At 41.5% G+C, this 26,452-nt stretch overlaps 1 protein-coding gene across 1 annotated transcript; it reads left to right on the top strand.

Moving 5' to 3' along the window:
- The first annotated feature begins 5,597 nt into the window (after positions 1-5,597).
- PGK1 (phosphoglycerate kinase 1) lies at positions 5,598-25,251 on the top strand. Its single transcript, XM_004777101.3, has 11 exons — positions 5,598-5,783; positions 11,571-11,621; positions 14,222-14,377; positions 14,484-14,628; positions 18,089-18,192; positions 18,792-18,911; positions 22,094-22,208; positions 22,452-22,631; positions 23,835-24,012; positions 24,292-24,390; positions 24,768-25,251. Exons 1-11 carry the CDS (start codon positions 5,719-5,721, stop codon positions 24,806-24,808), a joined length of 1,254 nt encoding a protein of 417 aa, XP_004777158.1. The 5' UTR covers positions 5,598-5,718; the 3' UTR covers positions 24,809-25,251.
- Positions 25,252-26,452: the final 1,201 nt, after the last annotated feature.

The following is a 26,452-nucleotide window of genomic DNA, read 5'->3' as shown; positions in this document are numbered from 1 at the left end:
CACTCATCTGTTGAAGGGCATCTTGGCTCCTTCTACAGTTTGACTATTGTAGACATCGCTGCTAAGAACACTGGGGTGCATGTGCCCCTTCTTTTCACTACATCTGTATCTTTGGGGTAAATACTTAGTAGTGCAATTGTTGGGTTGTAGGGTAGCTCTATTCACTCATATGTGGAACATATGCAATAACACAGAGGACAATAGTGGAAGAGAGGGAAATCTGAAGGGGAGGAAATCAGAGAGGAAGAGGAACCATGAGTGTCTATGGACCCCGGGAAACAAACTGAGGATTTCAGAGGGGAGGGGTTTGGGGGTGGGTAACAGGGTGATGGGTATTAAGGAGGGCATGTGTTGTGATGAGCACTGGGTGTTATACATAACTAATGAATGAACACTACATCAAAAACCAATGAGGTACTATATAGTGGCTAACTGAACATAATACAAAAATAAAACCTTTTCAGCCTATAAAAAAAAAAAAGAATGTATGTCAAGGTCAATCTTTACTTTTGAATCAGCATTGAGATTCTGTATTGTATTACCATTGTATTACTGTCCTGGATATGATTAGGTTATCTCTTGGCTGAGAGTAGCTGTTTGTTCTTACGTTCTTTCACAAGATGGCCAAGCGCCTAAAATGACTTTTCTTTGCAAGGAAGCTATTGAAAGCCTCTCTCAGAATTAGATCATCAAAGCAGAAAATCAATAAAGAAACAAGAGCATTGAATGACACATTGGACCAGATGGACCTCATAGATATATACAGAACATTCCACCCTAAAACAACAGAATACTCATTCTTCTCAAGTGCACACGGAACCTTCTCCAGAATAGACCACATACTGGGTCACAAATCAGGACTCAACCGATACCAAAAGACTGAGATTATTCCCTGCATATTCTCAGATCACAATGCTTTGAAACTGGAGCTCAATCACAAGGAAAAGTTCAGAAGGAACTCAAACACCTGGAAGCTAAAGACCATCTTGCTTAAGAATGCTTGGATCAACCAGGAGATCAAAGAAGAACTGAAACAATTCATGGAAACCAATGAGAATGAAGACACTTCGGTCCAAAACCGATGGGATACAGCAAAGGCGGTCCTAAGGAGAAAATACATAGCCATCCAAGCCTCCCTCAAAAAAATTGAAAAATCCAGAATACACCAGCTGTCTCTACACCTTAAAGAACTGGAGAATCAACAACAAATCAAACCAACTCCACACATAAGAAGGGAAATCATCAAGATTAGAGCTGAGATCAATGAGGTAGAAACCAGAGATACAGTAGAACGTATCAATGAAACTAGAAGCTGGTTTTTTGAAAGAATCAATACGATCGATAAACCATTGGCCACACTAATCCAAAAGAAAAGAGAGAAAGCCCAAATTCATAAAATTATGAATGAAAAGGGAGAGATCACAACGAACACCAAGGAAGTAGAAACAATCATCAGAAGTTATTATCAACAGTTATATGCCAATAAGCTTAGCAACATAGATGAAATGGATGCATTCCTGGAAAAATATAAACTACCAAAATTGAACCAGGAAGAAATTGACAACCTGAATAGACTGATATCTAATAACGAGATTGAAGCAGTGATCAAAAACCTCCCAAAAAACAAGAGCCCAGGACCTGACGGATTCCCTGGGGAATTCTACCAAACCTTCAAAGAAGAAATAACACCTATTCTCCTGAAGCTGTTTCAAAAAATTGAAGCAGAAGGAAAACTTCCAGACTCTTTCTATGAAGCCAGCATTACCCTGATCCCCAAACCAGGCAAAGACCCTACCAAAGAGGAGAATTTCAGACCAATATCACTGATGAATATGGATGCAAAAATTCTCAACAAGATTCTAGCCAACAGGATCCAACAGCACATTAAAAAGATTATCTACCATGATCAGGTGGGATTCATCCCTGGGTTACAAGGATGGTTCAACATTCGCAAATCAATCAATGTGATACAACAAATTAATATGAGAAGAGAGAAGAACCACATGGCCCTCTCAATTGATGCAGAAAAAGCATTTGACAAAATCCAGCATCCGTTCCTGATTAAAGCGCTTCAAAGTATAGGGATAGAGCGAACATTCCTGAACCTCATCTAATCTATCTATGAAAGACCCACAGTAAATATCATCCTCAATGGGAAAAAGCTTGCAGCCTTCCCATTGAGATCAGGAACAAGACAAGGATGCCCACTTTCACCACTCTTGTTCAACATAGTATTAGAAGTCCTAGCAATGGCAATCATACAACAAAGAGAAATAAAAGGTATCCAAATTGGCAATGAAGAAGTCAAACTCTCTCTCTTCGCAGATGACATGATTCTTTATATGGAAAACCCAAAGGACTCCACCCCCAAACTACTAGAACTCATACAGCAATTCAGCAACGTGGCAGGATACAAAGTCAATGTACAGAAATCAGTGGCTTTCTTATACACTAACAATGAAAATACAGAAAGGGAAATTAGAGAATCGATTCCATTTACTATAGCACCAAGAACCATAAGATACCTGGAAATAAACCTAACCAAAGAGGTAAAGGATCTGTACTCAAGGAACTACAGAACACTCATAAAAGAAATTGAAGAAGACACAAATAGATGGAAGACCATTACATGCTCTTGGATCGGAAGAATGAACATTTTTAAAATGTCTATACTGCCTAGAGCAATATATACTTTTAATGCCATTCCGATCAAAATTCCACCGGTATTCTTCAAAGAGCTGGAGCAAATAATCCTAAAATTTGCATGGAATCAGAAGAGACCCCGAATCGCTAAGGAAATGTTGAAAAACAAAAATAAAGCTGGGGTCATCACGTTACCTGATTTCAAGGTTTACTACAAAGCTGTGATCACCAAGACAGCATGGTACTGGCATAAAAACAGACACATAGACGACCAGTGGAACAGAGTAGAGAGCTCAGATATGGCCCCTCAACTCTAGGGTCAATTAATCTTCGACAAAACAGGAAAAATATACAGTGGGAAAGAAACAGTCTCTTCAATAAATGGTGCTGGGAAAACTGAACAGCTGTATGTATAAGAATGAAACTAGACCATTCTCTTACACCGTACAGAAAGATAAACTCAAAATGGTTAAAAGACCTCAACATGAGACAGGAATCCATCAGAATCCTAGAGGAGAAAACAGACAGTAATCTCTTTGATATCAGCCACAGCAACTTCTTTCAAGATACGTCTCCAAATGCAAAGGAAACAAAAGCAAAAATAAACTTTTGGGACTTCATCAAAATCAAAAGTTTCTGCACAGCAAAGGAAACAGTCAAAAAAATAGAGAGGCAACCTACGGAATGGGAGAAGATATTTGCAAATGACAGTACAGACACAAGGTTGATATCCAGGATCTATAATGAACTCCTCAAACTCAATACACATGAAACAGGCAAACATATCAAAAAATGGGAAGAAGATATGAACAGACACTTCTCCCATCAAGACATACAAATGGCTATCAGACACATGAAAAAATGTTCATCATCATTAGCCCTCAGGGAGATTCAAATGAAAACCACCTTACACCAGTTAGAATGGCCAAAAAACAAGACAGGAAACAACAAGTGTTGGAGAGGATGTGGAGAAAGGGGAACCCTCTTACACTGTTGGTGGGAATGCAAGTTGGTGCAGCCTCTTTGGAGAACAGTGTGGAGATTCCTCAAGAAATTAAAAATAGAGCTTCCCTATGACCCTGCAATTGCACTCCTGGGTATTTACCCCAAGGATACAGATGTCGTGAAAAGAAGAGCCATCTGTACCCCAATGTTTATAGCAGCAATGGCCACGGTTGCCAAACTATGGAAAGAACCAAGATGCCCTTCAACGGACGAATGGATAAGGAAGATGTGGTCCATATATACTATGGAGTATTATGCCTCCATCAGAAAGGATGAATACCCAACTTTTGTAGCAACATGGACGGGACTGGAAGAGATTATGCTGAGTGAAATAAGTCAAGCAGAGAGAGTCAATTATCATATGGTTTCACTTATTTGTGGAGCATAACGAATAGCATGGAGGACAAGGGGTGTTAGAGAGAAGGGAGTTGGGGTAAATTGGAAGGGGAGGTGAATCATGAGAGACTATGGACTCTGAAAATCAATCTGAGGGGTTTGAAGTGGCGGTGGGGGGGGTGGGATGTTGGGGTACCAGTTGGTGGGTATTATAGAGGGCACGGATTGCATGGAGCACTGGGTGTGGTGAAAAAATAATGAATACTGTTTTTCTGAAAATAAATAAATTGAAAAAAATTAAAAAAAAAAAGCTATTGAAACAAGGAAACTGAAGGACTCCATCAAAATCTGCTTTTATTCCTTCTCCTGTTTCGCTTAGTCCTAGGGCCTGCACCTCCACCTGACTTTAGACATGCCTTGTAATGTAGAGTATGTGCTCTTGGCAAGAGACAAAGAGCTAAGACTCCCTTGCTCTAAGGAATAACACCTTGTCTTTGTTCTAACCGGTTACTGGATGCCTGAGGGGACACATACACCAGGCAGTCACCCTCAATTAAAAACCCCAGGCCCCAAAGACAAGAGTGGCTTTTTTCCTTTTCAAGACCTCCAGATGATTCACCTGTACCTGTGTCTTTGATAACTCTTTAACTTCCTGCATCCTCGTGTTTGATGTCTACCCTCAGCATGGCCAAGGGCCCTCTTGTTTGAGCGCGAGGGACTCCCTATGGTTCCTAGGACTGTTCTGTAGGCATGCCTCTATCTGGTTTTTCTTTTCCAGGGAACCCCTACGCTGTTTACAGTTCCAGCCAACTCTGCAAACGTGTGGGGCAGGGAGTCCCCATTTCCTGTCTGTATTACAGTATAATATGTATGGACTCTTCATCTGCCCTGCCTGCGTTTGAATCCACCACTTACAAGGTCTAAATCCCTAAGCAACCCACTAAAGCTCTTTCTCCATCATTTACTTAATCTGCAAAGTGAGGAAGGCAATACTTACCTCCGAGTTTTGTGACCATTATTAGTTTATATGTGAAAAATGCTATCTCCTTGTCATTAGCGTTGTGTCAAAACCAGAACAATTACAGAACACTTTTTATTTTAAGAGATGGGGACCTGGGCCTTTCCCGGATTCTGAGAGGTCTCAGTTATTAGCAGCCTTGCTTAGAATTCCATTTTGGGGAGCCAGGAAACCCAATTAGTTTTCCAGAGGGAAGCGCCTTTTGCATTAATCCTGGCAGGGTTTCCAAGAAATCCCTGGGGTTGGGGGGCGGTGCTTTTCTTCGGGCCATTGTGGCTGTGCTCCGCGCTGCAGCGGCTCCGTGCACCGGGGCGGAGGCCCGGGACCTCTCGCGCTCTCCTTGTCCGCCCGGAGGCGCCACCCCGAGCCCTTCCCCGCCCCCTGCCCACCCCGCGGCCCCGCCTCCTGCTCCCACCCTCGAGTCACGAAGGTCTGGGGCGGCTTGCTGCGTGCTGGACGTGACAAATGAAAACCGCACGTCCCACCAGTGTTCTCGCAGACAGACAGCGCCTCGGAGGCAATGGCAGAGTGCTGGCGCGTCGCGGCAGCGTCCAATAGCAACCGCCGGGCGCTGCGCGAGGGGGAAGGGGAGGAGCGGTAGGCGGGGCGGTGTGGCCCGGGCAGCTTTCCGCATTCCGCACGCAACTGAAGCGCTAGTCGGCCGCATTCTTCTCCACTGTTTCGGCTCTCAGCCTCGTGGTCCTTGTATTGCCAGGATGTCGCTTTCTAACAAGCTGACTCTGGACAAGCTGGACGTGAAGGGGAAGCGGGTCGTCATGAGGTAATTCTACACGTTTGCTCGTGCTTCTCTCAATGGCTTGGCCGCAGTCTATTCGGCCCGAGCCAACTTGCTTCCGCTCCTGCCCAAAGTTGCTCTTACTCGTCCGCTCGGCCCCGTGGGTTCTGAGCCTGCAGAGTGAGGCTTTCCACCATTGTGGCCGAGGCTTTGCCCCAATTTCACGGTTTCTGACCTCCTTGTCTTCACCCGGAAGGGGAGCCGTTTTTGCCCTTTGCTGGTGGATCCACCGAGGAAGGGCTCAGTTCTGGCTCAAAAGACCCGTTTTGCCCTATTTCCTATTCCTGAAATGCAGTTCTGTCGCTTCCAGCTCCCACCAGGCGAGGTGAGGCCTAATGCTTAGCGTTCAAATCCCTAGGCCCCAAAGAAGGGACCTTGAAAGGTCATTTGGTTAGTTTCCCTTCCCCCACCGCCCTAGATCATCCTAGAGAGATGAGAAAAGGCACAGATTTCTAAGGTTCCTGCACAAAAGGGAGGTTTCCCCCAAAAGATGTTGATTTAGATGTTCAGGAGTAGGACCCCCTAAAACATGGAGGATGACAGGAGGAGTGGGGCACAGTGAAGGATACTCTGCAGAGCTTATGTAACAGGCCTGTGCGCGGCACCGTTGGACTACAGGGCATGGGGTTTACATCAGAATGGTGAGACATACTGGCTAGTGTCGTGGTAGGTCAAGGCATGGGTGCTTTTCCGTGCTGTTCCTCAGCCTCACCTCACAGAAAGCAAGAGAAGCAGGATAGTGGAGGTGAGGATGGGCTACACTTAGGTGTCTTTTACTCTGCACGTGTGGATCCTGGTCACTTACCATGGGACTTGTCCCTTAACATGCCAAAATTAGCAGTGTGGTGTATGGAGCTTTTACATTTATCATTTTGTAATGTGTGGTACATTTGCAAGCTAGGAGCAAAGTGCAGGACAGTTGGGTATGTAACTGATGGGTCGACTGTTGATAAACCTTGATAGGATCCAAGGGTGGCTTGTTTCCTGGGTGGCAGGGCTTGATTGATAGCCTTGTGCAGCCCTATCTTTTTTGGGAAGTGGTTGATAGATGGACAGGCATGTGAATGGTGTGATCCAGCCCCTTTGCCAATTTGGGCTGGTTCAAGTGAGGGCATCTTTTGGATATTAACAGACACACAAGGTTGTAGGGAATCTCCCTTCACCCTAGGCTTAAACATAGGAGAGCACTCTGAATTTCAGAACTGTGGGCACTGTAAAAGTTAATGCAGTTCTACCCTTTCCTCTGATTTTATCAGGGACACTTTTAGTTTTGCATGTCGCTGCCTCTGCCTTGTTGTGGAAATAGAAGAACTCAGTAGCTTATGGCCCTGAGAAACACTTAGTGTCTACATTTTCCCAAATGACCTAGTAGATGCAATCTGGATGTAGTAGTAATCAAAGCCATCCTAGTACTAGAAAAGGGCCTTTTCTACCCCTCAGGTGATCTTAAGAGAGGGGATAGATTCTGTGAAAAACAGGCCAGGTGGACATTGCCATGTGACTGGATTTTAGGTTTTTAAATTATCTCCTCCTATCTTTACTTCGCTCAATGCTGACCTGTCCAGATACACCTGCTGAAAGGCCAGAAGTGGGGCATCACGCTGGTCACCTTCCTGCAGTTGCAGTCTTGGGCTTTATCTTCTCAGGGGAACTGGTTTGAGGGATTAACTAGGCTGGCTGGGAGTGGGACTTGAGGTGGTACTTATCTTTTCTCCCTCTGTACTTAATATGAAATACCTTGCTGTCCAAGGGCTCAAAGTTTCATTTAACACAGATTAACCTTGAGACCTGAAATGATTGGCCAGTTCTCTCTTGCTGTTGGAAAATTACCTGTCCAGGGTCACCAGACTAGTGAATTGGTGGCAGAGCTAGGACTAGAATTTGGGTCCCTTTGACTTCCAGCCAGGTCCTCTAAATACTCAAAAAGACTTTTCGTCTGCTGAAGGTTGCAATCAATATTTTTTCCCCTGAAATCTGGATAAATTCTGTTTATTTTGCCTGGGGACAGGGAGTTACTTTTTCTCTGATTGTTAATGTATCTCTTTTGAACAGAGTCAAATTTTGTGGGATTTTTTTGGAAGAGCCTAGGCAGCTATACCTTGTCAGCACAAATTTCTTTTTGTTTCAGTGCCTTTGTGTGGTGGTTGCTGGCAGTGTTTCAGAAATGGGGTCTCCTGAGTAATGGCTACTTCATTTGGTTCCTTTTCGTCCTGCAAAAGAGAACTCTGATGTCTCTGATGTTGGTGTTAGCCAAGTCTTAAGGATCCTGCTTTCAGTTGCCAGGGGGAAACAGATTGATTTGTTGAGGGAACTTTAGTCAGAAACCTCTGACTGGGTAATTACCAGGTTCCACCTCCATTTTTTTTTTTTTTTTTTGGATTCCAGCTGACTTTACCGCCTTTTCAGTATAACTTCCGGCTTATTTTTGCAATGTCATTTCCTTTCTTCCCAGCACGGATTGCCAGTCTTAACTCCTTTGGTGACTGGTGAAGCACTTCCCTTTTTGCTTGCTTCCTCCACCAGTCTTCTGTTTTAAACCTCACTGCTTTTCTCTAACCTGTTCTAACTTGTTAAGCAGCAGCTCTTGATGCAGTGGAAAAAGAAATGGAGAGGAAAAACTGAGCTGAGAAGTCCTTAAGACACCCATAATACCCCAGTCTTCCAGTTGGGGGCAGTGACCCAAGGGTGGGCATGGTACTTTTGAGAGCTTTTAATGGGAGTGGGCCTGGACCCCTGAGATTTCAGGTGACAGAGACTTGACTAAATCAGCGTTTTTAACAATTTGTTTTAAGATAATTACAGATTCACAGGAGGTTGCAAAGTTAGTACAGAGAAGTTTGTTCACTCAGTTTCCCCCAGAGGATACATCTTACAAAATTAAGGAGGTTGCAGAGATAGTACAGAGAAGTCTTTGTTCCCTCAGTTTCCTCCAGTGGATACATCTTACAAAATTAGAGTACAATATCAGAAGTAGGAAGTTGACATTGGGACAAAGTGTATAGTTCTGTGCTGTTTTATCATATGTATAGATCGGTGTAATTTCTACCACAAGTTACAAAACTTTTCTTTTCGTTTGAGAATCACCAAGACCTTCCTCTTTCTGCCTCTACAGAGTTATTCCCCTGCCCTCAACTCCATTCCAACCCCTGGTAACTACTGATCTGTTTCCTGCCCCTAAAGTTCTGTCATTGCAAAAATGTTACATAAGTGGTATCACAGTATATAACCTTTAGGGATTGGCTTTTTTTTCCCCACTCAGTTTAATGCCCTCTAGATTTATGCAAGTTGTCGCTTCTCTATATTGCTGAGTAGTACTTCATGATATGAATGTTGCACAGTTTGTTTAGCCATTCACCCTGTGATGGACATCCAGTTTGTTTCTAGTTTGGGGCTATTAACAAAGCTGTTGTGCACATTGAATATTCATGGACAGGTCTTGATATGGACAAATGCTGTCATTTCTCTTGGATTAATGCCTAGGAGTGAAATCACTGGATCATATGCTGAATTCCCAGACTGGTTTCCAAATCAGGCATGCTATTTTACATGAGTGATCAGTTTTCCTGCATCTTGACCAGCATTTGGTGTTGCCATTATTTTTTTATTTCAGCCATTCTGATAGCTGTGTAGTGAAATCTGAGTTCATGCCTGAAGCTAAGGCTCACCAGTGTTTCAGGGAAGTGGAAAAGGAAGGGGTACAGATTTTATATAGAATATAAGAAGTAGAATGTGTAAGCAAGGGCAGTTTCTGTGGCAGAGTCCTCAGGAAGGAGAAGCTAAAAACAGAGCTGTTGTTGAGAGTCTAGGAGGTCATGAAGGGAGGTAAAGCACAGGCAAAGAGAAGTCCAGTTCTCCTCAGTAAGGTGTGTTATATCAGCTTGTATAGCTGTCACAGATTCTTGACTATTTCTGCACATAGAATTTCCTCCCTGTAAGGGCTTGGGAGTAGGGATTACTGAAAAGGGTGGCTTGTGCTCAGCCTGTCGCCATTCGCCCTTTTGACCATGGGCCTTTCTGGGAGGCTGCAAGAGGGAAAATGACAACAAGTAATGGAATACTCTGTTCTCTTCAGAATGTACTTGAAGGCTGGCAGGGGCTTTGTTTGGGATATTTATTTATTTATTTTCTAAAAAGATTATTTATTTATTTGACAGAGGGAGATCACAAGTAGGCAGAGAGGCAGGCAGAGAGAGAGAGGAGGAAGCAGGCTCCCCGCTGAGCAGAGAGCCTGATGCAGGACTCGATCCCAGGACCCTGAGATCATGACCTGAGCCGAAGGCAGCGGCTTAACCCACCGAGCCACCGAGGCGCCCTGTTTGGGATATTTAGAGAAGATGCTTAGAATCAGAGTCAGGTAGCCTGAAACTGAATAGAGTGTATTTCTTCAGAGGCATACTGCTTTTATTTTTGAAGACTTAATTAAAATGTTTGAATATAGACTTATTCCCTCAGCCCGTCTTTAGAAAGGCATCTCTTCAATGAGGTTGGTTGGAGTAGGAATATACGAAATTGGTGGTCGTCTTTATAGGTCTAAGGATGTTGTAACTGTCGGCTAGGCCTCGAGCATTGGCAGCAGTCTTCTCCACTAGGTCATATCTTCCCGTAGTCCCCTTAGCATGTGACTGTGCTAGCTTTTTTTGTAACAGTGGATTGTGTTTTCAAAGGCAGATTGATGCCTTTTAAAACACAAATTACATTTTGGAGAAGCATTAACACATACAATAGCTGCCATTTGTATGGCACTTATTGTGTACCAGGTACTCTTTTAAGCCCTTTACAGATCATGCTAACTCATTTAATTCTCACAGTAACACCCTGAGGTAGATACTAACCCCATTCTGCAGATGAGAAAGAAAGCATTTAAACAGGATCTTGGCAGGCAGCTCTTAGCCCCCTATCAACTAGCTATCACACATTGTTTTCAGTTAGATTGAAATAAGCTGGGCTTCCAAGGAGTACAGAAGGGGGAAGGAAATTATTGGTTCTTAAAAAATGGTAAAAGTCAGGTGAGAAAGGAGAGACTGCAGTAAATTACTTGCTTGTGCCATCCTGATCACTTCTCTGCTAAATTGCTTGTTTCTCAGGTAGGCAGGATCACATGTTCCGCCCTCTCCTCTCAGGTTTTATGAAAGAAGCTATCTTATTTTTATTGCCTGTGTTTTGCTTGAAGAGTACTTTTTTTTTTGGTCATGAGGCCCCAGGCTTTCTCCAGAAAGAATGATAATCTGTTGATATGTTTTATTTTTTTTTCTTTTGAGTGATACTAGTTAGCTTCACTAGGACCCAGAAATAATATCAAAGGAATCACAATCAAGATAATGTTCCTTAATTACCCCTTACCCATTCAGCCTCCATTATTAATTACATACTGTCATACTAGGTCCACATGAAACTCTTTTTAGGTGGAACTGGTTTTCCAGGTTTTGAGGGCTAGTTCCTGTGAAGTCAGGTTTGTTATTTTAAAAAATTTTTCTTATAAAGTGTAAGATACATACCTAAAAGGACACAGATCATAAGCTCAAAGAATTATCACAGAATGAACACATTTGTGTAATCACCCAGGTCAAGGAATACAAGACAACCCCAGAAGCACCTTCTGGTCCAGTCCTCTCTCTTCCTCCTCCCACCGGCCTTCCCATGGCTAACCACTGTGTCTTATAATACCACTGATGATTATTAAGGTGGTTTTTGAACACCCATCATATTTAACTGGTTCACTAAAAATGCTTCTCCTAATCTTTGAGGAAATCTGAAACTTTGCTTCTTTTTTAGAGTGGACTTCAACGTTCCTATGAAGAACAACCAGATAACAAACAACCAGAGGTAAGGTCTCTGCTAAAACTTGAGTTTGGCTTAAGATGTGTGTGCCTGTGGGTATGTAGGATGAAATAGTTTTCCTTTTTTAGTGTAGAACTGTGTGGTAGCTTAAGCCATATATAGTCTTGGCCTTCCACAAACCCACTATGTGGTCTGCTTTCTTAGGAGAATGTAGAAATTGAAAAAAGTCATTTTAAGTGATTTATTTTCTCTCCCTATTTTTTGAAAATGTGAAGAATTTGGGGTTACGTATTTTTAAAGAATATCAGAGCTGGCATTTGCTTCCCTTGCAAAATGAAGAACTCTGCAAGAGGATTTTTTAATATTAGTAATTTAAAGCTTATATGTATTTTTACAAGCCTTTCCATTCCATATGGCTCAGGTAAAATCAGTTTTGGGGAATTCTGATACAAGGGAAAAGATTTCAGAAGTAGTATTTTCAGTCAGTTTAGGCTATTCTAAATATCTTGACTCCAAAATCAAAAGCAGAAATTTTAAGTGATCGTACACTCTTGCTTTTGACTAGATTGTAAAAAAGGTTTAATTTTAAATTCCAGATGAGGGGTTTGAGCTGGAAAGGTGTGCTTTCCAATGATCTAGAGCAGTGTTGTCTAATAGAAATAGAATATAAGCCACATATAATACAGAATTTTCTAGTTGCCACATTAAAAAGGTAAAAAGAAGTGGGTGAACTTAATTTTAAGTAATACGTTATATTTAATTCAGTTAAGTCCAAAATAATCATTCAGGAGTTATTCAGTAAAAAATTAAAGGGACATAAAAATTTTTTGGTGTTAAGTCTTCAAGATCCAGCATGTATCTTCACCAAGCACATCACCATCTGGACTAGTCATTATTCCTAGTATTGAAGAGGCACACATAGCTAATGGCTGCCTTATTGTACGGTCTAGGTCTAGACCCAGAACATTTTCAGATACTGGTCCCAGGGTAGAGACTGGCATTTTCCCTGCTGCAGTATAGTGGAAGGTCTGTGTTTTGTACAAGGCATCTCTTTTTTCATTATTTTCTGCAGCACACAGAAGAAATTGGAAATATGCCTATCAAGGTGTTTTATGAATTAAAAGCAGAGAAGCAGATCTGAGTACATTTTTTCATTTTCAGAAATCCATGGAGTTAACAGAAGGAAGCATTAAAAATAATAGAACTTGCTGATAAGGGATATCCCTGAAGAATAATTTGTTTCTTTGGGCAAACTTTGTGCCTAATGAAGGTTTCTTCTTTATTTGGTGTTAGTGAGTTTTTATATATGTCAAATAGCATAAGATATTTTAGAAACCTAACTTGGTTTTTATCAGTCACCTTATCAGAGATTTCCCAGGTCACCCTATCTAAAATCCCCTTCACTGGGGCACCTGGGTGTCTCAGTGGGTTAAAGCCTCTGCCTTTGGCTCAGGTCATGGTCACGGGGTCCTGGGATCGAGCCCCACGTTGGGCTCTCTGCTCAGCGGGGAGCCTGCTTCTTCCTCACTCTCTGCCTGCTTCTTCCTCACTCTTGCCTGCTTCTCTGCCTGCTTGTGATCTCTGTCAAATGGATAAAATCTTTAAAAAATCTTCAAAAAAAAGACTGGCAAAAGTGGAAAGTTAGTATCAAGGTTATGACAAAAGTTTGACATGTTTAAAGGAAGTTTAATAATTTTTTAGTTAAACTGTAGTGTAGATAATATGACATTATTTAAACCATGTTCTATATAATGTATTTTTTCCTACCAGGAAATGTGCCTTAGCATCTATAATGGGTGGAGAAAAGTTACTACACATTTTTAAGTTTTTTCCTGTATTTCCTTTAATGGTGTCAGGATTGGGGAATTTTAGATTTCTTCCTCAATCAGATAAGAGGGATGTTTGAGGGGTCCCCAAGACACCTTTATAACTTAGTGATTCACTAGAAGGACTCACAGGACAGGATGACAGGATGTAGCATAGAGTTATCACTGCCAAAGTTTATTATTACAGGGTACATGACAAGATCAGCAAGGGGAAAAGACACATAAAATCTGGAGAAATCTATGCATGGGCTTCCAGTGCTCGCCTTTCAGCAGTGGAAACTGCAGAAGTTGCATGCACTATTTTCGCCCAGTGAAGCTATTAGAGATTTGGCTTCTAAGATTTGTACTGGGAGCTGGTCAGTGGGTACCCTCTGCATTGGAACCAACAAAATTCTAGACTATTAGAAGAAAGCACGTTTTCAGTATAAATCACTTCTTACAGTCTTGGAGCAGTGTCCATTAGAACAGCACATGTCAGATTTGAGGGATGACTTGGAAGCCGGGTTCCCAGACACTGGCCAAGGGCCAACCTTGCAAGCAAGTCCTTCTAAAGATAGCAGCTTCAGTCCTGCTCTGGTAGATCTCTGCATAAGTGGCAAAATGTGATGAGATTGAATAATCCTTGGTGGAGGGTTGGCATCATAACTGACTTCTTCCTTTGAACCTGAACCTGAGGACCATCACTGAGTTCCCAACAGTAAATCTGAGGGAATTTAGAAAAGAAAAGGGGCTTTATAGTTCATGAGGCCATAAATAAAACCATTCCCACTAATTCCTAGGAGTAACCTTGATCTATCCCGTGTCTCTTTATTGTTGCAGAATCAAGGCTGCCATCCCAAGCATCAAATTCTGCTTGGACAATGGAGCTAAGTCAGTTGTTCTTATGAGCCATCTTGGCCGGCCAGATGGTGTCCCCATGCCTGAGAAGTACTCTTTGGAGCCAGTTGCTGTAGAACTTAAATCTCTGCTGGGCAAGTAAGTGCCAGACTCTGGAGCTGGTAGACTCTTGACAGTAGATGCTGTGAAGCATGTACTGGTTCTTTCAGACTTTTCAGTTGTCTCCATCTCCTGCTCTCCCCAGGGATGTTTTGTTCTTAAAGGACTGTGTGGGCCAAGAAGTGGAGAAAGCTTGTGCTAACCCAGCTGCTGGGTCTGTTATCCTGCTGGAGAACCTTCGCTTTCATGTGGAGGAAGAAGGGAAGGGAAAAGATGCTTCTGGGAATAAGGTAGGGCCTGTGACTTCAGACATTATTAGGGGTGAGGGGGACTGGGTCCCTGAGAGATTGAAGAATAGAGGTAGATCATGTTTATTTTTTCCTTAGATATCTCTTTATTGAAGTATAGCATAAGTACATATATATGAGATAAGGTTTATGTTTATTCATATAAAGGTTATTCATACATAATGAATATTCATATATGAATAAATTAAAATAACCTTTTATTCATATATTAAGGGTTATTTTAATATACATGAAAATATTTAAATGAATATGAATATATAGGGGTATATATGAATATATATTCAAGCTATGCATTTATACAAATTTATTTATTTATATCTATCTATCTATAGATACATGACTTGATAAATTATCAGAGTACACACACACCTGCTATGTAACCACCACCTGGGTCAAGGAATAGAATATTGGCTAGCATCCCAGAAGCCCTTCTCATGCTCAGATGCTTTGTAATACCTTTGAAAAATATGTGAATACCATTTGGGTATAAGAGTATTCAGTGGATGTGCTTTTGCAGTTGTTACTTTGTTCCCTACTTGGCCTATGATACATGAGGATTTTTTTTCCCTGACAGTGTGTGGTAATCCTAGTTGAAGGGTAGCTTATGATTGCCAAGTGCTGAGAGCAGATAGCAGATGTTCATAGGCACTTGTTGGGGGTGGGTGTCCATGCTGTACCAGGGGTTCTTCCTGCAGAGCCAGTTTCAGATTTTTTTTCCATCAAGGCTGGAACAGTTTTTCTAAGCAACAGACCATGGTGTTTTATAGAAGGACAGTAATATTCTTATTTAAAAGGGGGATTAATTTAATAGTTGAGCTTGGCACTCTTAAAACCATAAATTGAAATAGAATTGGGATTTCCTTATAAAAGAATTAAGTGAGCAGAAAAAGTACTTTGTACTAAGTCAAGTGGAAAGGGACTCTGGGAAAATTGTAGTTGGGCAAATGATGGTCATGATGCTACTGCCTTGGATTTGAGACATTTTTTATGAAGTATAAAATATTTTTTTGAATTCCCTTTAAAATAAGGAAGTGCACATGTTGTCATCATTTTATAAAGAAATTTAAGTTTCCAAAAGGCAGTCATTTTACTGAAGTTAGAGGCAGTAGTGGTGTTGCTGGACTTTATATATAGCTCAGTCCATTAGATCAGTAAACTACTTCTATAAAGGATCAAACAGTAAAATACTTAGGCTTTGTAGGCAGTATAGTCACAACTGCATATGGTCTCTGTTGGAATTGCTCAACTATGCTGTTGTCATGCCAAAGGGACCACAGAAAAAACCCACCCAAAACAAAAATTAAAGAGCAACCATAGATAATCCACAAAGTAGATTACTATGATGTGACAGCCAGAATTCAAATATTAAATGATAAAGCTGGCTCTTTGAGGATGATGTAGGATTTGCCTATGGGTAAAAGAGAAGCTGAAGTCATCCTTTAGAACTTTCTACCCTTAGGTGTTTTGTGTCTTGGGGAATAAGATTCTTTGAAGCTGGGGCGCCTGGGTGGCTCAGTGGGTTCAAGCCTCTGCCTTCAGCTCAGGTCATGATCCCAGGGTTTTGGGATTGAGCCCCACATAGGGCTCTCTGCTCCGCGGGGAGCCTGCTTCCTCCTTTCTCTCTCTGCCTGGCTCTCTGCCTACTTGTGATCTCTGCCTGTCAAATAAATAAATAAAATCTTAAAAAAAAGAAAGATTTTTTGAAGCTAGTATCTCAGTCTCCTGTTGTGCTTCTGGTGTTTCTTAAGGTCATGGAGTACCTGCTTACAAGCAGTTTCTTTTCTTAGCACCTTAGGCCCTGGTCTTGCCTTACCCTGCCTTTGGCATAATCTTGGTACAGTGGTAGGAGTCAGGTGCTGATCTCAAATTTGGTGCCTGTTAGAGTGAAACTCACTTGCACAGACTCTAGGACTTAGAAATGGTAGCAGATTGAGACAAAACCACCTATTCAGGAAGTGATGAACTAACAGTTCTAGTCTGTGACATTTTTAGTTAACTTTACATTTAGTGTCCATTTAGTGCTTGGAATTTCTTGAGCCAGTAATAAGTTCAGAATAGATTTAAAAAAAAAAAAAGCAAGGACATAAAATAACTTCCTTTTTCCAGTGTGCCCACATTGGTCTTTTAGGAATATTTTCTTTCTTCTAGTTATTGGTAGAACAAAACTGAGAAGTGGGTTCTGGTTATTAATTTCTGTAGTGCCTGTTTCATGAAGAGCTTGTTTGCCCCATTTTTCCTTTGACAGTTCTTTAAGGGGTTATCATGCCTTTTTAATAGGTGGGAAGATTTCAGGGACAGAGATCTATTTGCCAAAGGTTACACAGTGAATTAGTGTTGGAGTTGGGCCTAGAACCCAGGTGTTCTGCCATTTGGGCAGTATTTTCTTAACACAGATTATCTTAGTCACCAGTGGCAGATACTATTCCATTCTGGAAAGATTATGTAGGTTCTACAGTCTTTAGTTTTAGCATTAGAAGGTCATTCTTAAGGTCATTAGAAGAAAACCCCTGTTATTTGTGGCAACCTCCTTCACCTTGAAATGTAGGAGGATGGGAGTGGGCAGTGACTAAAAGGAACATTAGTTCTGTCCTGTATATTTTTCTGTGATGTGTTCCCCCGTGCATCTTTGCTTGGTTTCTTTCTGGAGGTTTTTGTTCATCCTGCCATCCTGCTTTATGTCCCCTTTTAGGTGGGGGGTATCCTGGAGAGTGAGCAGACATTTCAAAGCCATAGTGTTTTACTACTACTTTGTTTCTCTTTTTTTGGAGAAGTGTATTTCTTGTTTTCTTAGATGCCTAACTTCTAGGGAATGTTACATAGAATATATAGAATAATATATATATATATATATATATATATATATATATATATATATCTCTCTCTCTATATATATATTTTTTTCTCTCTCTCTCTCTTTCTCTCTCTCTCTCTCTCTATATGTTCTTTTCTGTTGCGATGTTTCCACCTGCCCTCTCTGTTCCAGCCTCATGAAGAATGTGTGTGAGGGCCACTTTCCCTTTGGAGAAAGGCCTTGGTAGCTAGAAGCTTGGGTCAAGTATAATCCTAACTTTTGCAAGGAGAATATGTTGAAATGAGGCTATGAGGCAAGCAAGCTAAGGAAAAGAAAAGATAATCTTAGGACTTGGGGAGAGGTCAGTGGGTTGTGATTAGCTTTGTGTGATTAGAGGTTAAGCCATGGTTAGGAATCTTCTTTGCAATTTGAGGCAGGATGAAGGAGAGCAGAATGTAGAAGGGACCAAAAGACCTAGAATATTTGGAAGAGGAAATAGATTCTGTTTCTAGTTGTACAAATTGCTGTCGCACTGACTCTGGGTCTTAGAGATACTCAGGAGGACTCTTGGTATGAAATGCCTTTACAGTTGTCTTCTTGGAGCCATCAACATTTTCTGTGTTGGTTTTCTTTCTTTTTTTTTCCCTGCAGGTTAAAGCTGAGCCAGCCAAAGTAGAAGCCTTCCGAGCTTCCCTTTCCAAGCTAGGAGATGTCTATGTCAATGATGCTTTTGGCACTGCTCACCGAGCTCACAGGTACTAAGAGTCTTTTTTGACATTGAGCTAGGAGGAGTATCCTCTGTTTACTCAAGCAGCCCAAGCTCTCAGAACATCATACTTTGAGCTTCTATCTCTAATTGGAGCTGCCAGTTAAGACTGTGGTTCCTGTGAATATTCTTGGTCCTTATTGAGGAAATAAAAGGGAAAAATGTGAAGAATTGTGAATCTTTTTGTTGAGCTTCAGGAAGAGGTTGCTCTTAGGAAATTTCAGGTAGAGCCCTCCCTTTGTTAACATTGTAAGGTCAGAATCTTACGCTGGAAGCAAAGTGAGGAGTCTTTGGCCATTAGCTAACTGGCTGATTGTTTATTATGGTTAAACCCTTGACTTGAAGACTTGAGTTGTGTTTCTCCAATCCTACTCAAGTTTGTTGCTTTTTACTTGTTCCTCTAGGCTGTGCCCTGTTAGTCAAAAACCTTGTTTTGTACCTCCATATTTTTGTTGGAATTTAGGGATGAAAACCATGGTCTCCTGGAATCTCAGAAGTGAAGGTATTTCAGCGATAAGGAGATGGACTCTAGAATTGGGAGAATTGTTAAGGATTGACCAAAATTGCAGTGTCTCTGGTCTTTTCTAGCTCCATGGTGGGAGTCAGTCTGCCACAGAAGGCTGGAGGTTTCTTAATGAAGAAGGAGCTGAACTACTTTGCCAAGGCTTTGGAATGCCCAGAGCGACCCTTCCTGGCCATCCTGGGCGGGTATGAAGAACTCTTCAAGATCATGCTTTAAATAGCATGTTTGCCTGGTAGTAGGCCATGACTTGCGTGGCTTATTATGGTCCGAAAGCATAATCGGATGGGGTAAATAAGGAGAGTTTAATAAAGAGACTATGTACAAATGTGTGGGTAGGGTTCAGGGACACCCAGAAAGTACAGCTTAGTAGTGTGGGGCCAGCAACAGCTCTCACCTTCCCTAGGCCTGAAGGGACAAAAGGGAAGGAATGGTTACCAAAATCCAGGGCCCTCTGAGAGAAACTGTAGCCTTGTTCAGGGAATATAGGGATAGACAGGGAGGCATCTGGCAAGGAGGGAGCCAGGGGAAGAAATACTCTGATCTCCCTTCAGTCTTCTATTGATGTTCCCCCTACCTCGCCCCCTCCCAGTTGCCTACAACCCAACTGGAAGCCCGAGGGCAAGTGATGTGCCTTCATGCAGGTCAGACTCCTAGGACAAAGCAGGGCCAAGAAGGACAGCAAGTGGTTTTGGAGGGAAGAATGGGAAAGATTGACCATAGGTGCTCATCTAACAATTTCTGAAGCACTTGAGTCTTCCATGTTTATACAGTCTGGCAAGAATAACTACGAACATCTTTTCATATGTATGTATTTAATTTATCATTTAGAACTAATTTCTCCAGATAATATACCTTTTTACAGTTTTTCCTGTGGAGAAAGGTACCACGTGGAGAATGATATTCCAGTGGCTTAGTTAGAATAGAAATTTCAGAATTGCAGGTTAAGAGTCTAGGAAGAGAAATTTTAGAGTGGGGTTGGGGACCTAGTGCTGCTTGAATAAGAGGACTTGCTATCACTTGGATATCGAGGTAGCACCCTCTTTATGGCTGAATGCTACTGGCCCTTCTATAAGCATGTTTGTTTTTCCCCATGTGATTGAACACACTCAGCATTTTCCTATGAAAGCTTACTCTGGAGTTGGATGTCAGTTTCAGGTAGCATAGTTCTTCAGGATTCATGAGCCCAGTATCAGGGTCCTAAAAATAATTCAGGTGGGTATAGGTTGTTTTCTGCATTCTAGAAGCATTGCCCCTCTTGTGCACTGTGTTACAAAGGTCAGACTCTCATCCTCATCTCTGGAGATAAGGATTCGAGCTGCTTTTGCTTTACATCCTTCTGTAGATCTGGAATATGTGAGTACCACCTAGTGGTAACCATCAGATTTAAGGCTTAGCTGGAAATAACTGTTTGTGGGAAGTTGATGTGGAGGGGTTTTTTTTTGGTGTGGTGTTCTTGTTTTTGCCAGCTTTCTTCCAGTGTAGTCTTAGACCAGTAACAGTTTTGGGGCAAATTTTAACATTTTATTAAAGAAAACATTATTGTGGAAACATTGAACCATATACAGAAGTTGAGAGAACAGTATAATAAGCCCCCAGACACCTAGTACACTGCTTCACAATCACATTTTTTATCAGGAGTGCTTTTAAGCAAGTCTTAGACATAATTTCACTTAGTAGTACTGTATGTATCTCATAACTGATAAAGAGATTTCTTTTAAATAACCACCACGTTATAGCTAACATATTTTAACAGCTTCGTTTGTCATCTAATATCTAGTCTGTATTCAGAAGTTCTTTGTCATCTCAGAAATGTCATTTTATAATTGGCTTCATGGAGTAAGGATCCATATGAAGTTCATGTGTTGTATTTGGTTGTTAGGCATTTTCTGTTCTGTAATAGTCCCTTTTTCTTACTATTTTCTTTACATGATTTGTTGAAGAATCAGGGCATGTGAGGTGTAGAGTATCCATCCCACATTTTAAAAAAAATTAAAAAAAAAAGATTTTTATTTATTTGACAGAGATCACAAGTAGGCAGAGAGGCGAGCAGAGAGGGGAAGCCGACTCCCTGCTGAGCAGAGAGCCCGATGTGGGGCTCGATCCTAGGACTCTGGGATCATGACCTGAGCCGAAGGCAGAGGCTTTAAACACACTGAGCCACCTGGGCGTCCCATCCCACATTTTTTAAACATTGATATATTTTAGAGAGAGCATGCGAGTGCATGCACAAGCAGGAGGGACAGAGGGAGAGAGAATTTGAAGCAGACTCTGTGTTGAGCACAGAGCCTGACTCTGGGCTCGATCTCATGACCCTGAGATCATGACTGGAGCTGAAACCAAGTGTCAGATACTTAACTGACTATGCCACCCACGTGCCCTGGCCTGGGACAGTTTTGAGTGGGTTCGGGGAATCCCATAATTAATAGTCTTGCTCAGGTACAACTAGCTGTCTTGACTCTGGTTTTTGTGGGGAGAAGGGGCAAAGTAGAGATGTATTTGGGTATCATGGTTTCTATAGATAGTAGTAGGTATTCTCAGTTCTTTTGGTCTAGAACCACACTATTAAGGGGTTTTCTTAGAAACAGATTGGACTTTTGGGTTGAAGAAACATAGGGCGTTAGCCAGTACTTTTTTTGTTTACAGTTTTTTTTTTTTTAAATCCAGTTAGTTAACATACAGTGTAATATTGGTTTTAGGTGACTTAGTGATCCATCACTTACGTGCACAGCCAGTTCTCATGATAACAAGTGCCCCCCTCCTTACCCATTATCCATTTAACCCATCCCCATACCCACCAACCCTCAGTCTGAGTCTGTTTTATGGTTTGCCTCTCTTTTTTTACCCCGTGTGTTCATCTGTTTTGTTTTTTAAATTCCACATACAAGTGAAATCATACGGTATTTGTCTTTCTCTGACTGACTTGACTTCACTTAGCATAATAACATTCTAGCTCCATCCATATTGTTGAGCAGTGGCAAGGTTTCTTTCTATGACTGAGTAATAGTCTGCTGTGTGTGTGTGTACACCACAGATTCTTGATCCATTCATCAGTCGATAGACATTTGGACCTTTTCATAACTTGGTTATTATTGACAGTGCTGTTAAACATTGGGGCATGTGTATCCCTTTGAATTAGTATTTTTGTGTATTTTGGGTAAATATCTAGTACAATTGCTGGATCATAGAGTAGTCATATTTTTAACTTCTACAGGAGCTTTCATACTGTTTTCCAGAGTAGTTAGCCAGTACTTTTGTCACTTGTGGGACATTTCTCTGTGCCTTGATGTAAAAACTCAGACACTATATAATATCACTTCCTTAGTCCACCATTTATTCTTTTGTTGATGATTCTTGCTTTCTCTTCTAGAGCTAAAGTTGCAGACAAGATCCAGCTGATCAGTAATATGCTGGACAAAGTCAATGAGATGATTATTGGTGGTGGAATGGCTTTTACCTTCCTAAAAGTGCTCAACAACATGGAGGTAGGATACCAGTGCCAAGTAGATATGAAGTGGTTCTCCATCAGAAGTAGCAGGTTACATAAATTTAAAAAGAAAACCAGCTTCTGACATGAGCCCTCGAAACTCCCATTTATTTTTTTTTTTTGAAAGTTGCCTTTTGTCTTGGAATTGTTCCTTTACACTGCATTGTTGCTCCTGTCTGCTTTGTGAGTTAATCATGTTCTTAGTATAGAGGCTGATCTTTATTTTGGCTCCTGTGTATAGATTGGCACTTCTCTGTTTGATGAAGAGGGAGCCAAGATAGTCAAAGACCTGATGTCCAAAGCTGAGAAGAATGGTGTAAAAATTACCTTGCCTGTTGACTTTGTCACTGCTGAAAAGTTTGATGAGAATGCCAAGACTGGCCAAGCCACTGTGGCCTCTGGCATACCTGCTGGCTGGATGGTGAGTCAATAGGGTGGGTGGTGGTAGGAGTGAACAAAAGCATTTTAATTTCTTTCTTTCGTTCTTTCTTTCCTCCTTCCTTTTTTCCTTCCTTCCTTCATTCATTCATTCAACCAGCCAGCATTTTAAAAGAATCTCTACAGGAGATCCCTGTCAGAAAGGGCTCCAAATGCAGCAGCGAGGCCCTCCTCAGGAGAGAATCCATGGGGGGAAAAGCATGATTGCTGCTGTCTTCATCAGTAATAAGGGGGCAAAACTATGTTTTGTTTCTAAATTTATTTAGTATTTGTTGTTAAGACTTAACTATGTGCTGGGCTTGGTGCTAAATACTTTCATGATCTGGGCTGTTCTGGATTACGTTGTTACCTAAAAACCGTATAAGAACTCTTACATAAAAACATTAAGGGTAGCAGAAGTGTACTGATTATAAACAGGAAAAAAATGTATGTTATGTGTATATTAAAGACTAAATATTTCATTGTAGTGTTCGCCACGTATTACCATTGTAATAGCTGTATAAAGCTGTATCATGTTGACATACTAGTTTGCTTACTTGTGGGTATTATTCAGTGTTTCTCAAGAGTGTGGTTCTAAGAACAATAGCATCAAAAGATGGAAGTTTCTTGGCCCTATCCCAGACTTAATGTATCAGGAGCTCTAGAGGTTGGGCCCAGGAATTTTTTTGCTAGAACAATTCCTCTTGGTGATTCCAGTACATGCCAAAATTTGAGAACCACTGAATATAGATCATTGTCTCAACCTTGGCATTGTTGGCATCTCAGGTAGTTTTGCTGGGGGGTGTTGTCCTGCACATCACAGGGTGTTGAGCGGCATCCCTGACTTCAGCCTCCTAGATGTCAGAACTATCTCCCTCCCAAGTTGGGACAACCAAAATATCCCCAGATACTGCTACAGGACCTCTGGGGAGGGATAGAAATGACCCCTGTTGAAAACTACTGATTCAGTTCTTCACAGTCATAGTGTGGTTAAGAATGTTTTTATCAAATAACCTGGTTTTCCCTTCCATTTGATATTCCATAAAGGATATGAGCAGGTTTATACTTCTTAAGAATGAAGGGTGTCTTTTGGTTCTACAAGAAGCTGGTGTTCAGCCTTGAGTTCAGCTCTTGGTGAAGGTGGTGTTCATTACTTTCAGAGCAACTTTCTTGGTAGGTCATCTTCTATTTTAACTCCTCCCCTTAGGGCTTGGACTGTGGTCCTGAGAGCAGCAAGAACTACGCTGAGGCAGTTGCTCGGGCTAAGCAGATCGTGTGGAATGGACCCGTGGGCGTATTTGAATGGGATGCTTTTGCCCAAGGAACTAAAGCTCTCATGGATGAGGTGGTAAAAGCCACTGCCAGGGGCTGCATCACCATCATAGGTAAAGGGTGCTTTACAAAGTTAATGCCAGGGTAGTCTGGTAGAATTCTGATCAGAGGAAAGTTGAAGGGAAATGATGAACTTTTACTAGGTTTCTTGGTGCTGGTTGAGTCTTGAGAGCTGAACCAGTGTACATTTCTTGGAGGACCGGACCCTCTTAATGAGAGGGAATTGGGGGTTCATCATCTACCTTTTGGGCTTAAGAGCATATTGCCTTACAGTTTGGTGCCAGTCCTTTTTGTTGCCTTTCTCTCTTTTTAACTTGGCTTTCATTCAACAGGTGGTGGAGACACTGCTACTTGCTGTGCCAAATGGAACACAGAGGATAAAGTCAGCCATGTGAGCACTGGGGGTGGTGCCAGTTTAGAGCTCCTGGAAGGTGAGATTCTTCCCTATTTGACTTGCTGGGGGGAAGGCCGGGGATTATGCAGTGACAGGTGGGTAGAATAGAGTGGAGATAGTATGTGGTATTATCATTGGTGTTCATTATTACCTGGGCAGTACAAATGGAGGAACTTCAAATAACACTCCTGGCATCCATTTTGGGTGGGGAGGGGCAGAGAGGAAGACTTACTCCAGAGGGGTGACACTCTAATAGACCTGGGACCCAGAATGTGAAAGTTACCCAGATCTTGGTCATGTGTTCAAAGGAAGAGTAGACATGTTATTGGGACATGTTACTGGGAAGATAGGTGTATCTGGCTTAGTGGGTCTTGTAGTAATGCTGTCTGTGTATGTGTGCTTTCTCAAAAACAGGTAAAGTCCTTCCTGGGGTGGATGCTCTCAGCAGTGTTTAGTACTTTCCTGCCTTTTGGTTCCTGTGCCCAGCCCCTAAGTCAACTTAGTCCTTGCCGTATCTCTGCTTGGCATTAGCTAAAATCTTCCCCCATGTCAAGATTCAGCTAGTGGCCAAGAGGTGCAACACCAGGAACCCTTAAGCAGTTGCACAGCATCTCAGCTCCTCTTTACTGCACCATGGATTTGCCTACATTCTTCAAGATCCCCTTTGAATTTCCTAGCAACTAAGCCATTATGCATTCTAGAGTGCATATATTTATATTTTGCCTGTTAAAAGAAAATGAGCTGTGTTAGCTTCTCTTTTTCAAGTAGCTTATTCTAACTAGCTTTGTCATTGTTTCGCTTCTCAGCATGGAAATAAGATGAAATTCCAATTATAGGTAGGTAGGGAGGCAAAGTTGGTGAACTATGAAATAAATAAAAGTATCCATTGAAACTGGGATTTTATTTTCCTGTCATACTTTGTTAGGGTGAGGACAGACTCTTAGGGAAAGGATTGAATCAATTACATTCTGAATGCAAGAAATGGGGCAGCATTGGTTGGGGAGGTAGGGGAGATTAGATAAATATCTACTCTTTATTGAGGGCATACTTTATGACAGATAATGTGACAGGTGCTTTACGTTTTATTTTTATCTGTTAAAAACACATGACCATATTTGAAAATAAAACAGTTAAGGCTTACAACAACAAAATAGAGGCTTCATCCTCTTCCTCACATTTTCCCATTCCCCAGAGATTTTTACCTCTTAGGTTTTTTTGGGCATTCACCCTCCCTGTTTCTAAGTCACATACTTAACACTTTCAATTTCTTGATGTTTATAAAAAGCTATATATCAGTTTCCTACATGGAAAGATTGAGCTCTCTCTGTCCTCTGTTCCACATATACTCCCCTTCTTCATTTTGCCCCAGTATAGTTCTGTTAAAGATTAGGTGAGTAGTCTGTATTGGGATTATGAATACTCTTCACAGCTGAGCTATGTTGTATGCTATGATTCCATTATGTACCTTTTTAAATTTTCTTTGGAGTTAGTTTTGAATGTTTTTTTTTTTTTCCTATGTACTTAACACTGATTTGTTCCCAGTGTGTTCAAACTGCTGAGATAAATCTGTTCATCTTTATTAGAGATAATCCCCTCCTGGAGTCCTCATGCTTCACTCCAGTTTTCCCTTACTGCCTTCCAGGTTTGCTGTAGAGTTGTTCTGGGATGTCCTCTTTCGGAAGAAACTGCTTTGGGGTAACTCTGTAGGGGATTCCTTTTACCTCCTGTGAAGTGATTCTGATGTCCTTCTGATTGATTTATTGTCCTTGTAACTTTCCCTTCTTTTCCTCTTCCCTGCCATTTTAATGGCGTTTTGGGAGTGAGCAAAGGTAAACATGGGATTTCAAAAGGCCACGTTTAATCAGAATTTCTCTGCTGGACATTTTACATTAGATGTGTATTTCACCTTTATGAAGAGAAATAAATTCTTGGAGGCTCACAGAGCTACGAAGGCCACAGCAGGGATTCAAGTAGTCCAAGTGTGTCTGATTCCAGGTTGCTTTTTCATTGTGCCTCACTCCCACAAAAATGATACTTCTAGCCTAGGATTATTTGATTAACTCCAGAAAGAAGAGCAGAAGAAATTTCTGGTGGTTGCT

Source organism: Mustela putorius, unplaced genomic scaffold (assembly GCF_011764305.1).
Source record: "Mustela putorius furo isolate JIRA1106 unplaced genomic scaffold, ASM1176430v1.1 tig00003862_pilon_pilon_pilon, whole genome shotgun sequence".
Lineage (NCBI taxonomy): Eukaryota > Metazoa > Chordata > Mammalia > Carnivora > Mustelidae > Mustela > Mustela putorius.
This window is presented reverse-complemented; position numbering and strand designations above follow the sequence as displayed.

Coding starts and splice junctions, on each gene's coding strand:
- PGK1 (XM_004777101.3), top strand. CDS start 5,719: ATGTCGCTTTCTAACAAGCTGACTCTGGACAAGCTGGACGTGAAGGGG. Junction 24,013..24,291: donor GGGCTGCATCACCATCATAG/GTAAAGGGTGCT, acceptor TTCATTCAACAG/GTGGTGGAGACACTGCTACT. Junction 24,391..24,767: donor CAGTTTAGAGCTCCTGGAAG/GTGAGATTCTTC, acceptor TCTCAAAAACAG/GTAAAGTCCTTCCTGGGGTG.